This window comes from Abramis brama, assembly GCF_963993115.1.
Source record: "Abramis brama genome assembly, chromosome: 2".
NCBI classification, from domain to species: Eukaryota; Metazoa; Chordata; class Actinopteri; order Cypriniformes; family Leuciscidae; genus Abramis; species Abramis brama.
Genome location: NC_139964.1, coordinates 31746366 through 31760342, shown reverse-complemented (window position 1 = coordinate 31760342; position 13977 = coordinate 31746366). Strand labels below are relative to the sequence as shown.

General features: G+C 37.9%; 2 protein-coding genes across 9 annotated transcripts in view; both read right to left on the bottom strand.

Moving 5' to 3' along the window:
* Positions 1-3271: 3271 nt before the first annotated feature.
* On the bottom strand, positions 3272-5155 carry dleu7 (deleted in lymphocytic leukemia 7). Its single transcript, XM_084106962.1, has 2 exons — positions 4605-5155; positions 3272-3995 (listed from the first exon to the last, which is right to left on the bottom strand). Exons 1-2 carry the CDS (start codon positions 4902-4904, stop codon positions 3789-3791), a joined length of 507 nt encoding a protein of 168 aa, XP_083963088.1. The 5' UTR covers positions 4905-5155; the 3' UTR covers positions 3272-3788.
* A 788-nt stretch (positions 5156-5943) lies between these two features.
* The window catches only part of agpat3 (1-acylglycerol-3-phosphate O-acyltransferase 3), a 25781-nt gene continuing 17747 nt past the window's right edge, over positions 5944-13977 (bottom strand). For all 8 annotated transcript variants that reach the window (XM_084106938.1, XM_084106942.1, XM_084106940.1 and 5 more), the window contains exons 6-10: positions 12167-12320; positions 10718-10820; positions 10109-10184; positions 9828-10026; positions 5944-8518 (exon numbers count right to left, since the gene is read on the bottom strand). In XM_084106938.1, coding sequence (XP_083963064.1) covers positions 8427-8518; positions 9828-10026; positions 10109-10184; positions 10718-10820; positions 12167-12320 — 624 coding nt within the window. In that variant the 3' untranslated portion in view covers positions 5944-8426. The remainder of the gene's footprint in view (positions 8519-9827; positions 10027-10108; positions 10185-10717; positions 10821-12166; positions 12321-13977) is intronic.

The window sequence follows — 13977 nt, the reverse complement described above, 5'->3', positions numbered from 1 at the left end:
AGATTTTTTTTATATATGTATTTTTTTTTTTTATGAGGTTACGTGCTCATGGAAGAGATAAGATCCTAACAAAAACTATTCAGGTCTGGAACAATGATTCTGTGGAAACCCTGAGGGGATGTTTTGAACTTGCTGATTGGGGGATGTTTTTTCAGAGCAGCGAGGGAGACCTGGACATGATTAATGACTCCATTTGCTCATATATGCTTTATATGAGCATTATGCATTTGCAGCATTATGCTTCTGTGCTGGCAATGCCATTCCAACTAAGGAAGTTAAACTTTACCCAAATAACAAACCCTGGGTTTCTATTGTATTAACCTGAAAAAATGGCCTTTATGGAGGGTGATAATAGTCGTTATAATGAACTGAAAAAGGAACTGAGAGATAAAACTAGGCTGGCCAAGCTTCGCTTTAAAGACAAAATGGAGAAGAGGTTTATTGGAGAAAATACAAAAGTAGCATGGCAGAATCTGAATATGATGATGGGAAAAACTAAAGCTTCAACTCAAGTTCATAGTCCAGACCCTGCTTCCTTTGTAGAGCAGCTAAACACTTTTTATGTCAGGTTTAATTTGACTAATCCCGGAAACGACTGGGACCAGTTTGATATCAGTAGTGCCTCTACACCAGTCAGAGTGGATGAGCAAAGGGTTGTTTCCATCCTTTCCAAATTACAGCCAAGGAAAGCTCCTGGTCCAGACAGACTTGAGGGCCGCATGTTGAAAGAGTGCTCAGCCCAACTAGGTGGTATGTTCACTCGGATCTTTCAGCTGTCACTGAACACAGGGTATGTTCCTAGAGCATGGAAGGAGACAACCATTATTCCTGTTCCTAAAAAAAAAACATGTCAAGGAGATGACAAATTTTAGACCTGTGGCACTCACTTCGATTCTTTGCAAGTGCATGGAGAAGGTGGTGGCGGGGGATCTTACCACCAAGGTAGCTGAGTGTCTGGACCCGCTCCAGTTTGCCTATAAGCCAAAACGGGGAGTTGAGGATGCCAGCTTAACTCTCTTGGATAAAGTGACTGGACACCTGGGGTCTCATTTATAAAACTGTGCGTAGGAACCTTACTAAAAGTGTACGTGCGCCTGAAAGCCAAAAATTACGTACGCAAAAAAATATTCAGACTTATAAAACCGTTCGTACGCCAGAACCTGCGCAGAATTCACTTTATAAATCCCAGTCAGCGGAAGATTGTGTCTCCACCCCGAAATATCCATATATGGAGCTTACAACGCCTAGTTTTACTATGCATATCCTCATCTGCATATCATTTGCATATGATTATTCATCCACGTGATAACGTTTAACGGTACAAGACACATTACATTAATAAAAATCATGTACTTGCCTATCCTTGTCTTGTTTTTGAATACACATCAAATAGTGTAAAATACATTTAATCTTTTCCACTGGCCAAATTGTATTTTTAATTGATTTATATTTTTAATGGAAACAGATTGGGCATTATTTGCACGAAACTATTTTCTCAGACAATCTTGTATTATCTTGATAAGCAATTATCTCTGTGGTTAAAACATTAAAACACAGCACGCTACAGGAAAAGTGTTCAAAACTTCGCATCCACAACAAATATTTATATTGACTGAATTTGAATTAAAAATGTTGTAACTTCTCAGTAATGATTTCATGTTTAAGTGTTCTCCATTAATTTGAATGGCATATTTAATCTAAATGTTTATATCAGAAGTAAAACATAGTTTAAATCATTATTTTATTTATTTAAACTGTTATTTGCGTCAGTTTCACTAAACGGCCCAACGCGCTCGCTGGCGCGGACATTTAAGAAGGGATGGATATTTGCTTCAAGTGACAGGCTTGGTGAGTGAAATTATATTTGTATTATCTTTCTGTATATGTTTAATTTTTGACCAAAAAGACATTTAACTCCAGCTCACCATCGGTGTCGCCAAACTGCTCCATCTCCAAAACGTTCGTACGCATGGGTCAGAGTTTGCGTGCAGGTGCGCAAATTTTCCCGTCAAGTTTGTTTTTATAAATCACAACTTATGCGTCGGAAGTGGCGTACGCCTCTTTCAGGGCCTGTTTTGTGCGTACGCGACGGTTATAAATGAGGCCCCTGGACCTTCCGAACTCATTTGTTAGGATTTTGCATCTGCTTTCAACACAGTGAACATTTGTCTATTACTGAATTGCCTGCAGAGACTACAAGTTAACTCAACTCTTGTTCTATGGATTAAGGACTTTTTAAAAGATAGACCCCAACATGTCAGAATGTATGGTTTTAAATCTAATAGTATTATTGTAAATACGGGGGTTCCTCAGGGCTGCGTGTTATCGCCTGTTGTATTTTCTGTATATACCAACGAAATTAAGTGTGATATTAATGGTATGTCCCTTCTGAAATATGCTGATGACATGGCTTTGGTGGCTTGCATAACAGATGAGCAATCCCTGGTCACATATAGACAATTATGTTGATTCTATGGTCCAAAGGTTTCAAGAAAGTTCTCTGGAGTTGAATATAAGAAAGACGAAGGAGTTGTGTTGTGGGAGGTTTCGTTCATCAAATACCTTATATTCACTATCTGAACCACTTAGGCTGGGGGTAGTGGGACAAGTTGAGACCTTCACATATTAGGGCACTGAGATTGATAGGCATCTATCCTTTACTCAGCATGTGAATAGTGTCTATAAGAAGGCTCACCAGTGCTTATTTCTGTTCAGAAGGTTGAAGGGTTTTAATGTAAGACAGAATATCTTGAGAGCAGTGTATCATTCTCTAATTGAATCAGTTATGACCTTTAATATTGTATCCTGGTTTAATTTTCTTTCTGCTGAAAACAAGAAAAAATTATCCAGAGTAATCAAACAGGCATCTAAAAATATTGGGGCCCCGCAGATTCAACTTGTAGATCTTTATAACTGTGCAGCAAAGAGGAAAGCAGTCTCCATCATTACTGACCCCTCTCATCCTCTGTACTCTTCTTTTCAGGTACTGCCATCAGGTTGCCGCGTTAGAGCTTCTTTGGCCAAAAAGAAAGCTTACAGGAACTATTTTATTCCTACTGCAATTTGTATTTTAAATAAGACCAAAAAGTTTTATTAGTATATTGTATTTAGGCCTTTATTTATTTTCTTATTTGTACGGCATTTTCTTTGTATTAATTGTGTTTTGTGATGTGTGTGATTGTATTGTGTATATGTGAGCCTTTTAACCTAAGACAAATTTATATCACTGGTTGATAGATAATAAAGGTTTTTGAATTTGATAATTACACTGTAATGTCATAATCCTTTAATTCAACAAATACACAAACACAACATGCATTTTATACACTCCCCTCCCCCACCCAACACACTCATTAACTCTTTTTTTAGCAGATGACAAAGGCGGCCACACCAGACAATCCCGAGGTGTGACAGCCATCCCATCCACTGAGTTGAGAGTGGATTCAGCACTAGCAGCTGTTAGACTTGATTTACCTGTACAGTCAGCGGAGTACAGACTCATGATACTGGCATGCGTTGAGAGAATGTTGTTCTGTCATCCTTAGGCTTGAGTACTGATTGACGCAAAATAATAAATATGAAGACAACTCTCAAAAAGCTGGAGATATAGACAGCTTTCATTGCAAAACACTTCTTGTGAATCTTATTTCACCTTTAGTCAGAATCTGATTTCACATTTACTGATGATTCACGTATAGTTCTTGGCTTGTTTCTTTTCTAAGAAAAGGTAGTGTGTTCTTATTTACGAGCTAGAGGTAGTTCCTTTGAATTCACAAATCTCTCGATCTTCAGATATCAGGGAAGGAGTTAGACAGCTCCCTCAGTCTGCGTGTGGTCACAGTGGACGAGAGATTGTTTTCATCTCGCACACATGCAAGCAGGTTACCGACAATATGTCGAAGACAGTCCCGAAGTTCTCTCAAATCTCTATAAGAGCAAGAACTACCTTCTGCAATAGCCATTCTCAAGCATATGTTCTTCAGCTCAACACTGTCCTGAAAGAAAGGACAAAAAATATGATTAATTCGAAAAAGAGCCTATATGTATAATCACATTCAAGTAAAGTCAGATGAGTTTACAATCCACATACTATAAACGTATATATGCACACTAACTAAATAAAGGCTCTAAAAGGGGATTTTCACAGAGATGCTATAGAAGAACCATTTTGACTTGGTGTTTGACTTTTAATAATTTGAATTAACCTTTTTTTTCTATAAAGAAGCTTTTGTTGAATGGAAAGGTTCTATGGATGATAAAGATTCTTCATTAGTGGAACACTAGATGCCCATATTGAACCATTATTAAGAGTGTATAGGCCTATATTTAGTCACAATTCAACCAAAATACTGTATAGTAGTCAGAACGTGTGGAAACACCTACTGTTTAAAAAGCCTTTTTGAAATAAAATATTTTTCATTTGCTTCGAATGCATTTGATTCCAATACGTCCACTGCGTTATTTAATAGTTTAATGGCTTTACTATTAGACCAAAATAAATGACTAATCCAACATAGGTAGCCTGATAGACGTGCTCATTTGACAACAACTGTGTCGTTATAACACAAAATTTACACTACAGCAGAAACACAAAAACATCTTACCTTACGCTTGAGCAAACTCTTCTCGTAGGAAACCTCTTTTATAAAGTCTTCCTCGACAGATATGAGCTGTGTCAGTATCTCGAGCAGTCGTGTGAGGCAGCTCTCTCGCGCTCTCTCCGCGATAGTCTTCATCCTGCGGGGCTCCTTCATCACATCGCCCGGGCGAACCGCGACTTTACCGGCCGCTAAAGCACCTGAACACTGGCCTTCGCCATCTGCATTACTGGTTGTGGCGTGAGCTCGCAGTTCATGAAGGATGTTCAAGGCATCGATCTGATGTGTTAAAGAGCAGAGCCCCATGTCTGTCACCTGGTCACCGACTGATCGGCAGCATTGAGCACAGTCACACAAATGATGCGAGAGATACGAGGCTCTGGTCGAAACAACGTGACAAATGAGAGGTTTTAAGTGTTTTTTCTTTTGCTGGCGAAGACGGTTTCTTCCACGACTTCCCCATTGTTTTGTCTGGAGTTGATAAGCACTTATATGTAAATCTGACCTGACAGTTCCGCCTCCTTTATTTGAGTTGCTCCGAAAGCGGTTAACTGGGGGTGGGGAGGTTGTTTCACACACCTACGGGCGATAGGCTACAACGGTTTGTTTCCAATAAACACACAAAAGAAAGAAACATAGTTAGCATTTTAAATCCTTGAAAGGATATGATTGCTCCAAACATGAATTTCTTTTCATGAAATGGGGTGGGAGTGGGGATACTATGAAAGTCAATGGGTCCATCAACTGTTTGGTTACCGACATTTTTCAAAATATCTCCTTTTGTGTTCATCAGAAGAAATAAATGTATTCAGGTTTGGAACAACTTGAGAATGAGTAAATGATGACATCATTTTCATTTGTGGGTGAACTATCCCTTTAAATTATAATATACCCTCTTTTCTTTCTTTTTCTTGCAACAGCATATTTGTTGAATACATTCATAGCAATGGCTGTTGGTTCTGGTTCTACTGTTGTTTTGTTTGTTTTTGTTTTTCTATTTTGCAAAAACTAAATAACAATAATGAAAAAAGAGAAGAAAAGCAGACTTGCATGACTTGATGAAACCAAAGTCATGCGATTCCAGGGAAGAGATCACAGCTGACAATGTCTAAACAGAGATTTCGAAACAAACCAATTTTCATCTGAAATGAAAGTCCCTAATCAGCATTTTTTTTCAGGCACTAAAGGGTCAAATATGTGGACACACCCTTTATTACTACTATACACTTTTCATAAGTCATTACAAATTTGAAATAACACACTAATTAAATTGTCTACAAAACGTATTTTAGGCATTGAAGCATAAGCTTTTGGATCAAAAGATTTCATAACATGCAGTCAAGCGTGTCAAAAATTTTGATTGTTGGTTTATTTATACTTCTGCAGAGACATATTCCAGTAATCAATAAGCGAACCAAGACTTTGTGTTTAAGACCATTTGTGTTTAACCAAGACCATTACTTTTTTGCAGTTCTATTCTTTACAAGGTGTAAGCAGTTAATGCATCTTTCATTGTATTATTATACTATATTCCTATAGACTACCTGGTTATTCATAGTATGAAATGAAACAAATACAGTTCCAATCATACACTGAATGCTTTAATTAATCTGGAAGAAAATACAAAAAAGTTGGTGATTTTAACAGACTAAAATTCTAGTTCTACTCAGCCTCCGTTCACATACCGCCTTTTTCAAGAAGAGATTTAACTTAAATGCAAGTCAGAAACACTCTCTATATTGTTTAGCAGTCGGCCATTTAGTCTGTACTTTACAAACTCAATCTCGCCAGTCCGACACTGCAGTATATAGTAGCAACATTTATTACAAGCAGAGGTAATTCTGGCCTCAGATCAGGTAACACATTCATTAACAGAATTAGAGCACAGGAAATGATCTTGGTTCAGAGTCCTATCCTGTCCGTAGTGGTCTTAACTACAATCAATGATCCCAGATTAGCAAGCTTACTCTGAAATGTCAACCATTTATTACATGTTTTTGTTTTTTTAACGCAAACCAATCAAATACATGAAAAGCATCATCTCCTAAAAAACGTTCTAAACTTAGCTGTGGCAATCACTGCTTTCTGTCAAATTAATAAATTCAGTCTCTCAGCATTAACTGGTGAAAATAAAAATACGTCAGCTCGCTATTCCTCCAACCAGGTAAAAATTAAACCTGGTACATCCATATTTTAGTTTCATGAACTTTGGTCTCTGACCGAAATTATAAACCACGTCGGCTACACTTGTGTCACGCAGATCTTCCACAGATCTTATGAATTTCACATCTTCAAATCCCTACATGAATGTTGTGTAATCTCACAGTGACGGATGATTTGAGGACCAGCAAACCTGCACAACATGTGAGAATCACAACCACACGGGACTGTCCAAGCACACACCACAGAAGCTGCACTGTTCTGTTCCGTTAAGGCTTGCATGGGCCGTTTCCTGTTCCGCCATTGAAGTTGCAGATTGAAAGAGGGGTGGGCGGTGGGGGGTGCATTCATCTAAATGAGATGGGTTTGGGTCAAGAAGAAACTTCTAAAGTTTATTTACAAACCATTAGTGTCATTAGATCACACTAAACAAGTTTCACAATCTTTGTTTATTGACAGAACTGATCGTTTTCTTCCTGGTCATTCAGCTACTCTCAGCATCTCACTCTATAACCACTATATTTCATTAGTTACACATGACTAGAGATGGTGGGGAAATTAATCTCAGTCCACGGGCCTTTAATTATTTGGACAAAATTGACTAAAGAGGTGCCCTAGGTCAGGACTGTCCAACCCTGCTCCTGGAGGGCCACTGTCCTGCAGGGTTCAGCTAGTTGGAGGCAAGTTGGAGCTAAAGTCTACCGGACAGCAGCCCTCCTGGACTGATTCTGGACACCCCTGCTCTAGGTATATAGGAGTACATTGGTAGAAAACATGTATTGCTTATTCAGTATACCCAGTAAAGCAATGGTGATGGAGTGGGATAAGACACCATTGTGAAAAGGTAAAGTTACAGAAGACATGCTTTTCCTTAGAAACCCTGCTCAATCCATTTCTATTAACGTCAAGTTGGTCATCTAACAGTTTCCACCAATGTCACTCCAGCTGCAATAGACCCGATCTACAGCAGTTCATTTGTTAGTTAGGGACTGACATGACCATCTCATCTCTGATTGGCTGGGCTGTTTGTCTTCTTCAGTGCAGCATGCTCTGCCGGCCCGTAACGTGAAATTCTGAGCGTAGAAAATCAGTCCGAGTGACTCTTCATGTGAAGATCCAAAGAGAAACGTTGCGAAGAAACGGCTACTGATATGGAGGTGCTGATAGTGTAGATGCAGAGAAGGAAGTGTTACAAAGCACTTCCGGAGATGATAAATATTAATAGAGAACTAGGACAGCAAGTGAACTTGTTTGGGAAAATGGGCGGGGCTAAACAGGAGGGAAAGGTCACTGATAGGGTGACTAGAATCAGCGGTTGGTCTCTCTAGGTCAACTCATCTTTCTCCGCCGGAGGAGACAAGCATATCGGCATCGATCCGCAGCTGAGGAGCGTTTCTTCTCCTCTATTTCCCATTTAGTTGGTTCATAAAAATTATCATAATGTTTTTAGACTAGCGTGTTTAAGTTATATCTATAGTTATATCCCTATATACCTCCCAATGCTGCATTGAAGAGATTTTTAATATTTCATTCATTTTTTTTTTTTTTTTTATTAGATTTTTTTTTTGTAAAAAGAAGGATAACTGCACACAGGGCAGCTCTGTGCCTGAGGCTGGACCGTAGGGTGAGCGTTACAGTGGCCACATGGTGTTGACACGATGAAAATGTTTAGTTGTCCTTCTTGGCCTCTACGTTGCCGTAGCTGGATCCGGTCTTGTTTACTTCGGTTACTCCAATGAGCCGGCGAACTGCTACAGAAGCTGCAAAAGAGAGAAACAGTGACAGGGATAAAGAATTAACTAGTGCACTCAACTCTATCCCTCACCCAGAACTCATTAACTGATGCCATACCGCTGTGGATCTCAAATGGTTTGGCCACGGGACCCACATTTTCCCATGGTCATTAATTTTTAGGAGTTTGAACCAAGCTGATATATTTCTCAAAAATGGTTAACACGTACACAAGTACCGTCCCACTTTACTTAACATTCATACCTGCATGCAAATCCTTCCCAGCTAACACACCAGTTACGTAATTTATTGGTACTTTTTGGTAATTTCATGACTTGCTAATTGACAAGGTAACTACAACATTGTATCTTCATAATTTCATTACCATCATATTACCAACTCATTCAGTACGATCTTCTAAGGTTATAAGAAGAAAGTTTACACACTACATTTCTAATTCTTTTCACCAAGTAAAAAGATGTCAATAAAAATAGTTAGTCACACTTTACATTAGGGTATTACAGTGTTACATTTACATCACACTTAACTATTAACTACGACTTTTGCCTCAAACTCCTACTGCTTATTATTAGTTAGTTAGGTAGTTGTTAAGTTTAGGTATTGGGTAGGATTAAGGGATGTAGAATATGGTCAAGCAGAATAAGGCATTAATATGTGCTTTATAAAGTACTAATAAACAGGCAATATCCTAGTAATATGCATGCGAATAAGCAACTACACAATATTAAAGTTTTTGCTGTATTTTTCATCAAATAAATGCAGCCTTGATGAACATAAGATACTTTATTCATAATATATACACTACGACTGATTTAAATGTCTCAACTGAGAACATGACAACCTGAACAGCATAACGAGTTCACCCAATAATAACCAAATTCTAGTTAATAATTAATTACCCAAACTTTATTTTCGGTTTTGATGTTCAGCAAAATGAATAATTTCACTGTTTTGGTAAAAAATGATTTTGGTGCATCACTAATTTAAACAAAATCAGCAGATAGTTTAGTTTAAATATGTATTTGCACTAAAAGCTAATTTTGTCATCTAAGTGTACACCAGCACACAGATCTCTAAGCTATCAGATATGGATTAAGAGCCCATGTAAACTATCATTTTAATTCATGGGGATTTTATAAATAAGCTACAATAATAATGATAGCTTTGTTTTAGCTAGCTTTTTCAAAGCGCTTTACAACAAAGACAAGGGGAAAAAAAATTAAACAACAGAATTAAACCAGTAATCAAGTAAAAGTTATCCTGTAATAAAATGTTTTAAAACAACTCTGATATCACATTAAGAAAACAACAACTGACCGACAATGAGGAAGATCATGAAGCCAATGATGAGGAGGGGAGAGCCGCTGACAAAGACGTCCCAGGCAAAGTTAATAAGCGGAGAAAGCAGGAGAGTAGCCCAGAACAGGAAGTTCAGCAGAGTCCAAATCCGACGTTTGGGTATGATGGTGGGGCCGGGGTAACTGCCCTCTTTCTCATAGTGCTCTTGTAACGCATCCTTGAAGGAGAGGGTTGTGTTTCAAACATGTTCATATAAAACTATATATTTGAACTAGGTTTTTAAAGATTTAGCTTCATACCTTCTCTTGATAGAGCTTGTGTAACCAATTAGCACACTCCTTTTCATCATCAGGAATCTCCTCCACAGGGAAGCGCCTGCGGATAGAACAGTGAGGGGTCAGAGCAGCACATAAAACACACCAATAGAGGGCGCTGTAACCACATGCAGGACAACTCGGTTAAAGGGATGGTTTGGAGTAAAATCAACCTAGGGTCCTTTGCACCATGACCTCGAGCCAAACAACACTATGGAAGTCAATGGGGTCCATCAACTGTCTGGTTACCGACATTCTTCAAAATATCTTCTTTTGTGTTCAGCAGAAGACAGAAATTCATGCAGGTTTGAAACAACTTGAGGGTGAGTAAATGATGACAGAATTTTCATTTTGAAGTGAACTATTCCTTTAATAACAAGGCGCAGATCCTATTACAACCTTTATCCAAATATTTAAGGAGATCTCAGGCCAGCAGTAAGATAAAAAAAAAACATTCCAAATTCTGTGAATGAAAATCTTGGACTCACAGTCATTTATCTTGATATATCCACCCTCAGTTGAAATCTCAGATTATTCAAGTAAAGAAGCTAATCTATTATACCCAATTAAAATGAATGAATGAAGTGATCTTACCTGACGCTCAGGTCTGCTTTGTATTTCTTCCCGCTAACAATTCCCAGCAGGGTTGGGTTCTGCTTGTCTTTGAAGTTCAGCGTGACATCGTACACAGCTTTTACTGTTGAAACAGGACAAATACATTCTGATGTGATGTAATGGAATTTTTGAACAAAAATGAAAATTCTGTCATTATTCACTCATTCTCATGTGTTTTTGTTCATACAATGGAAGTCAATGGTCACCAAAACTGTTCGGTTACCAGCATTCTTCAAAAATATCTTCTTTTGTGTTCCACAGAGGAAAAAAGTTTAAAAATTAGGTTTGGAAATGAAGGTGAGCAATGAATGGCAATTTTTTGCAACTCCTTTAAAGTAAATAACGTTTCTACTGTAATTAAGATTGAGAGCACTGCATAGTATTCATGGCAGGATAAGAGGGGAAGAAGCTCAAGAGAGTATAAATTGAGTATAATTGGTATGAAAACCAGTTCAGCGTGGCTGCACATTTTCATAATGCCCCATCTGTATTCAAAACAAGCTCACAAATCCATTTCAGTCAACTCATTAGAGGAAGAAAATATTGAAACAAGCAATTTGCAAGTGATGTCAAATAAAAGTAATTACTGAAGAATTAGAATGCATCATGGAACAAAATCCCAATATCACACATGCATCAAACATAAACAATTGTAATAAGCATCATATTATGACGTGTATTGATGACATGACATTACTGGACCCCAATGATTTATGCGTCTTATTTACACAACGTTCAAAAGTTGGGGGTCAGTAAGATTATTATTATTATTTATTTTTTTTTCAAAGAAATTAAGATTTCTATTCAGCAAGGATGTATTTAATTGATCAAAAGTGTATCAAGGTTTTCACAAAAATATTAAGCAGCTGTTTTCAACATTGATAATAATAATAATAAATGCTTCTCAGCAGCAAATCAGCATATTAAAATGATTTCTGAAGGATCATGTGACACTGAAGACTGGAGTAATGATGCAGAAAAATCATATTACATTTTTAATGAAACAAATGCAGCCTTAGTGAGCAACCTTTGAACGACAGTGTATAGCTAAAAATATAGTCTATACTCACAGCCTATATTTAGGACGCATGTGACAGACATAAGAGTCTCTCGATCACTGAGGTGGAATTTTCTTATGGTGACGTGTTAAAGAGCTTTCTGGGAACACGTAAATTCTAGGAATACTTGAACATTAGTATTTACACCAGGATGGTGAAAATCCAGAAAACACATTTGTTGAGCACATTTGTGGTTTAGAGCATTCTCAGCTGGGACACTTTAGGGACACTTGGAATTTCTTAACTCATGTCCTGGTGCCCATCACTCACCCAGGAAGCAATGAACTCTTTTAACAGGGTAACACATAGTAGCTCTGTGTAAACAGTATCTCTATGACAGTGATGGAGTGTGTGGAAGCGTTCGTCTGACCTGTTCCCTTCAGGCATTGCAGTGTAGTGGTGAATCCTTTAGTGCGGGGCAGCAGGTGGTACTTCAGTTTTGGAAGACCCTTACTCTCAGCCACCTGCATGCTTATCTGATGCTTCTTTTCTGTAAACCTTGTTCCTTCACAGTACAGCAGGAACTGCCAAACACACACACACACACCAGAGGATTGTTACTCTTAGGTCAGTGTTGAACAGAGTAATCCTATCACTTCGTAATCTCTGCCAACGGAAACTTCCAATCAGACCACGTCATAAGTGACCTCACCGCTATAGATACACTGACGTATATATACAAACATACATTGCCCAGCCATAAAAGAAAGTCGCCGTTTGGATTTAAATAGGTAAATGCTTAAAGTCCTCCTGTGATGTAAATCGTTGTTTCTGTCTATGTGGTGATTAAGTCAAACCATGTGCAAATTCATAAGTCAACACCATTGCTGAGTATTTTCTCCTTAAAACTGCAGTGAACCTGAAAAAACGCGGTTTCAAATCGCTGGTGTTTCTGACGTCACAAACTACCTTGTAACCAATCACGTCAACGTGTGATCATCAACGAGTGGATCTCTGAGCTGGTGTGAGCGAGTGGAAGAGGGGCTTATTTGCATATTCATAGAACCGCGTATACTAAATGTAAAGTTACATTCAAGCTACTTTAAGGCATGAAGAATTTTAACCTGTTAGCCAGCACGAGGATAGTTCAAAGTTACTATCAGTTTTAATGTTATTACCTTGACAAACTATACATCTTTAAAAAGATATAAGACTCAAGTTTCAGTATTTGACCACTATTTTATTCTGAGAAACTTATAGTGAAAGTTATGTATTAATTTGCATCAGGAGTTATGCAATGAAAAAATTAGTCGATACCTTTAATATGAATTATGAGCGTCAGCCGCTCCCATTCACATAAAAACTCCTGTGCTGTCGTCATGAAAGCGCTTGACCAAACAACTTCCCTCAGGGCTTTTAGCTCAAAAATGTGCACATTTGGAGAAATATTGATAGATTCTCATAGGTTTACATCAGATTTCTATAGAGAGGAATAATATTTATTGAATTTATACCCAAAATGGGCCGATGTAATCATTATGAGCACTGAATACTCTGATGTACTGTGTTTTCAATCCTTACCGGCAGCCTGAGGGCGCCCTATGCACATTATGGAACACATGAAAATGAGACATATCATGTGACATTCCAGGAACTCCCTGACATAAACAAAGCTCCCAGAGATCGCTGTAACATGCAGATACAGATGTTTTGGAGACAATAAACATGATTGCAACGATATGATTTATCTGTGTTCTTCGAGCCATGTCAGGTATTTTCATAATAATAGATTATTTTTATAATGTAATGCTAATCGATACAGACTTTATCATCGTGCAGAATACTATAAAATAATATATTTTCTGTCTGAACTTGCGTTACAAAGTAAGTTTGGAGCAAAAACATGGTTTTAATCTCATAAATTGTTGTGTACTGATGGTGAGCTAAGCTAACATGCTAGCTAGCCCTAAGATGCACCCGCCACCTAGCTGTTATTTTTATGAAAATGTTTAAATAGGAATGGTTACTGAAATGTTTCTTTTTTCAAGAAGGGCATTTGATACAGTTTCAAATGTGAAGTGAGAACTTTGATAAAAGAAATTAGGGATTGAAACAGCATGAATAGCCAATCGTTAGTAATTATAATGCAGACAAAAGAAATGCACATTTAGAGCCATAACCAGGCTGGAGAGGTGTGAATGTGTGCAGGAGAGACTGACACTGAATGGGGCTCATTTGCAC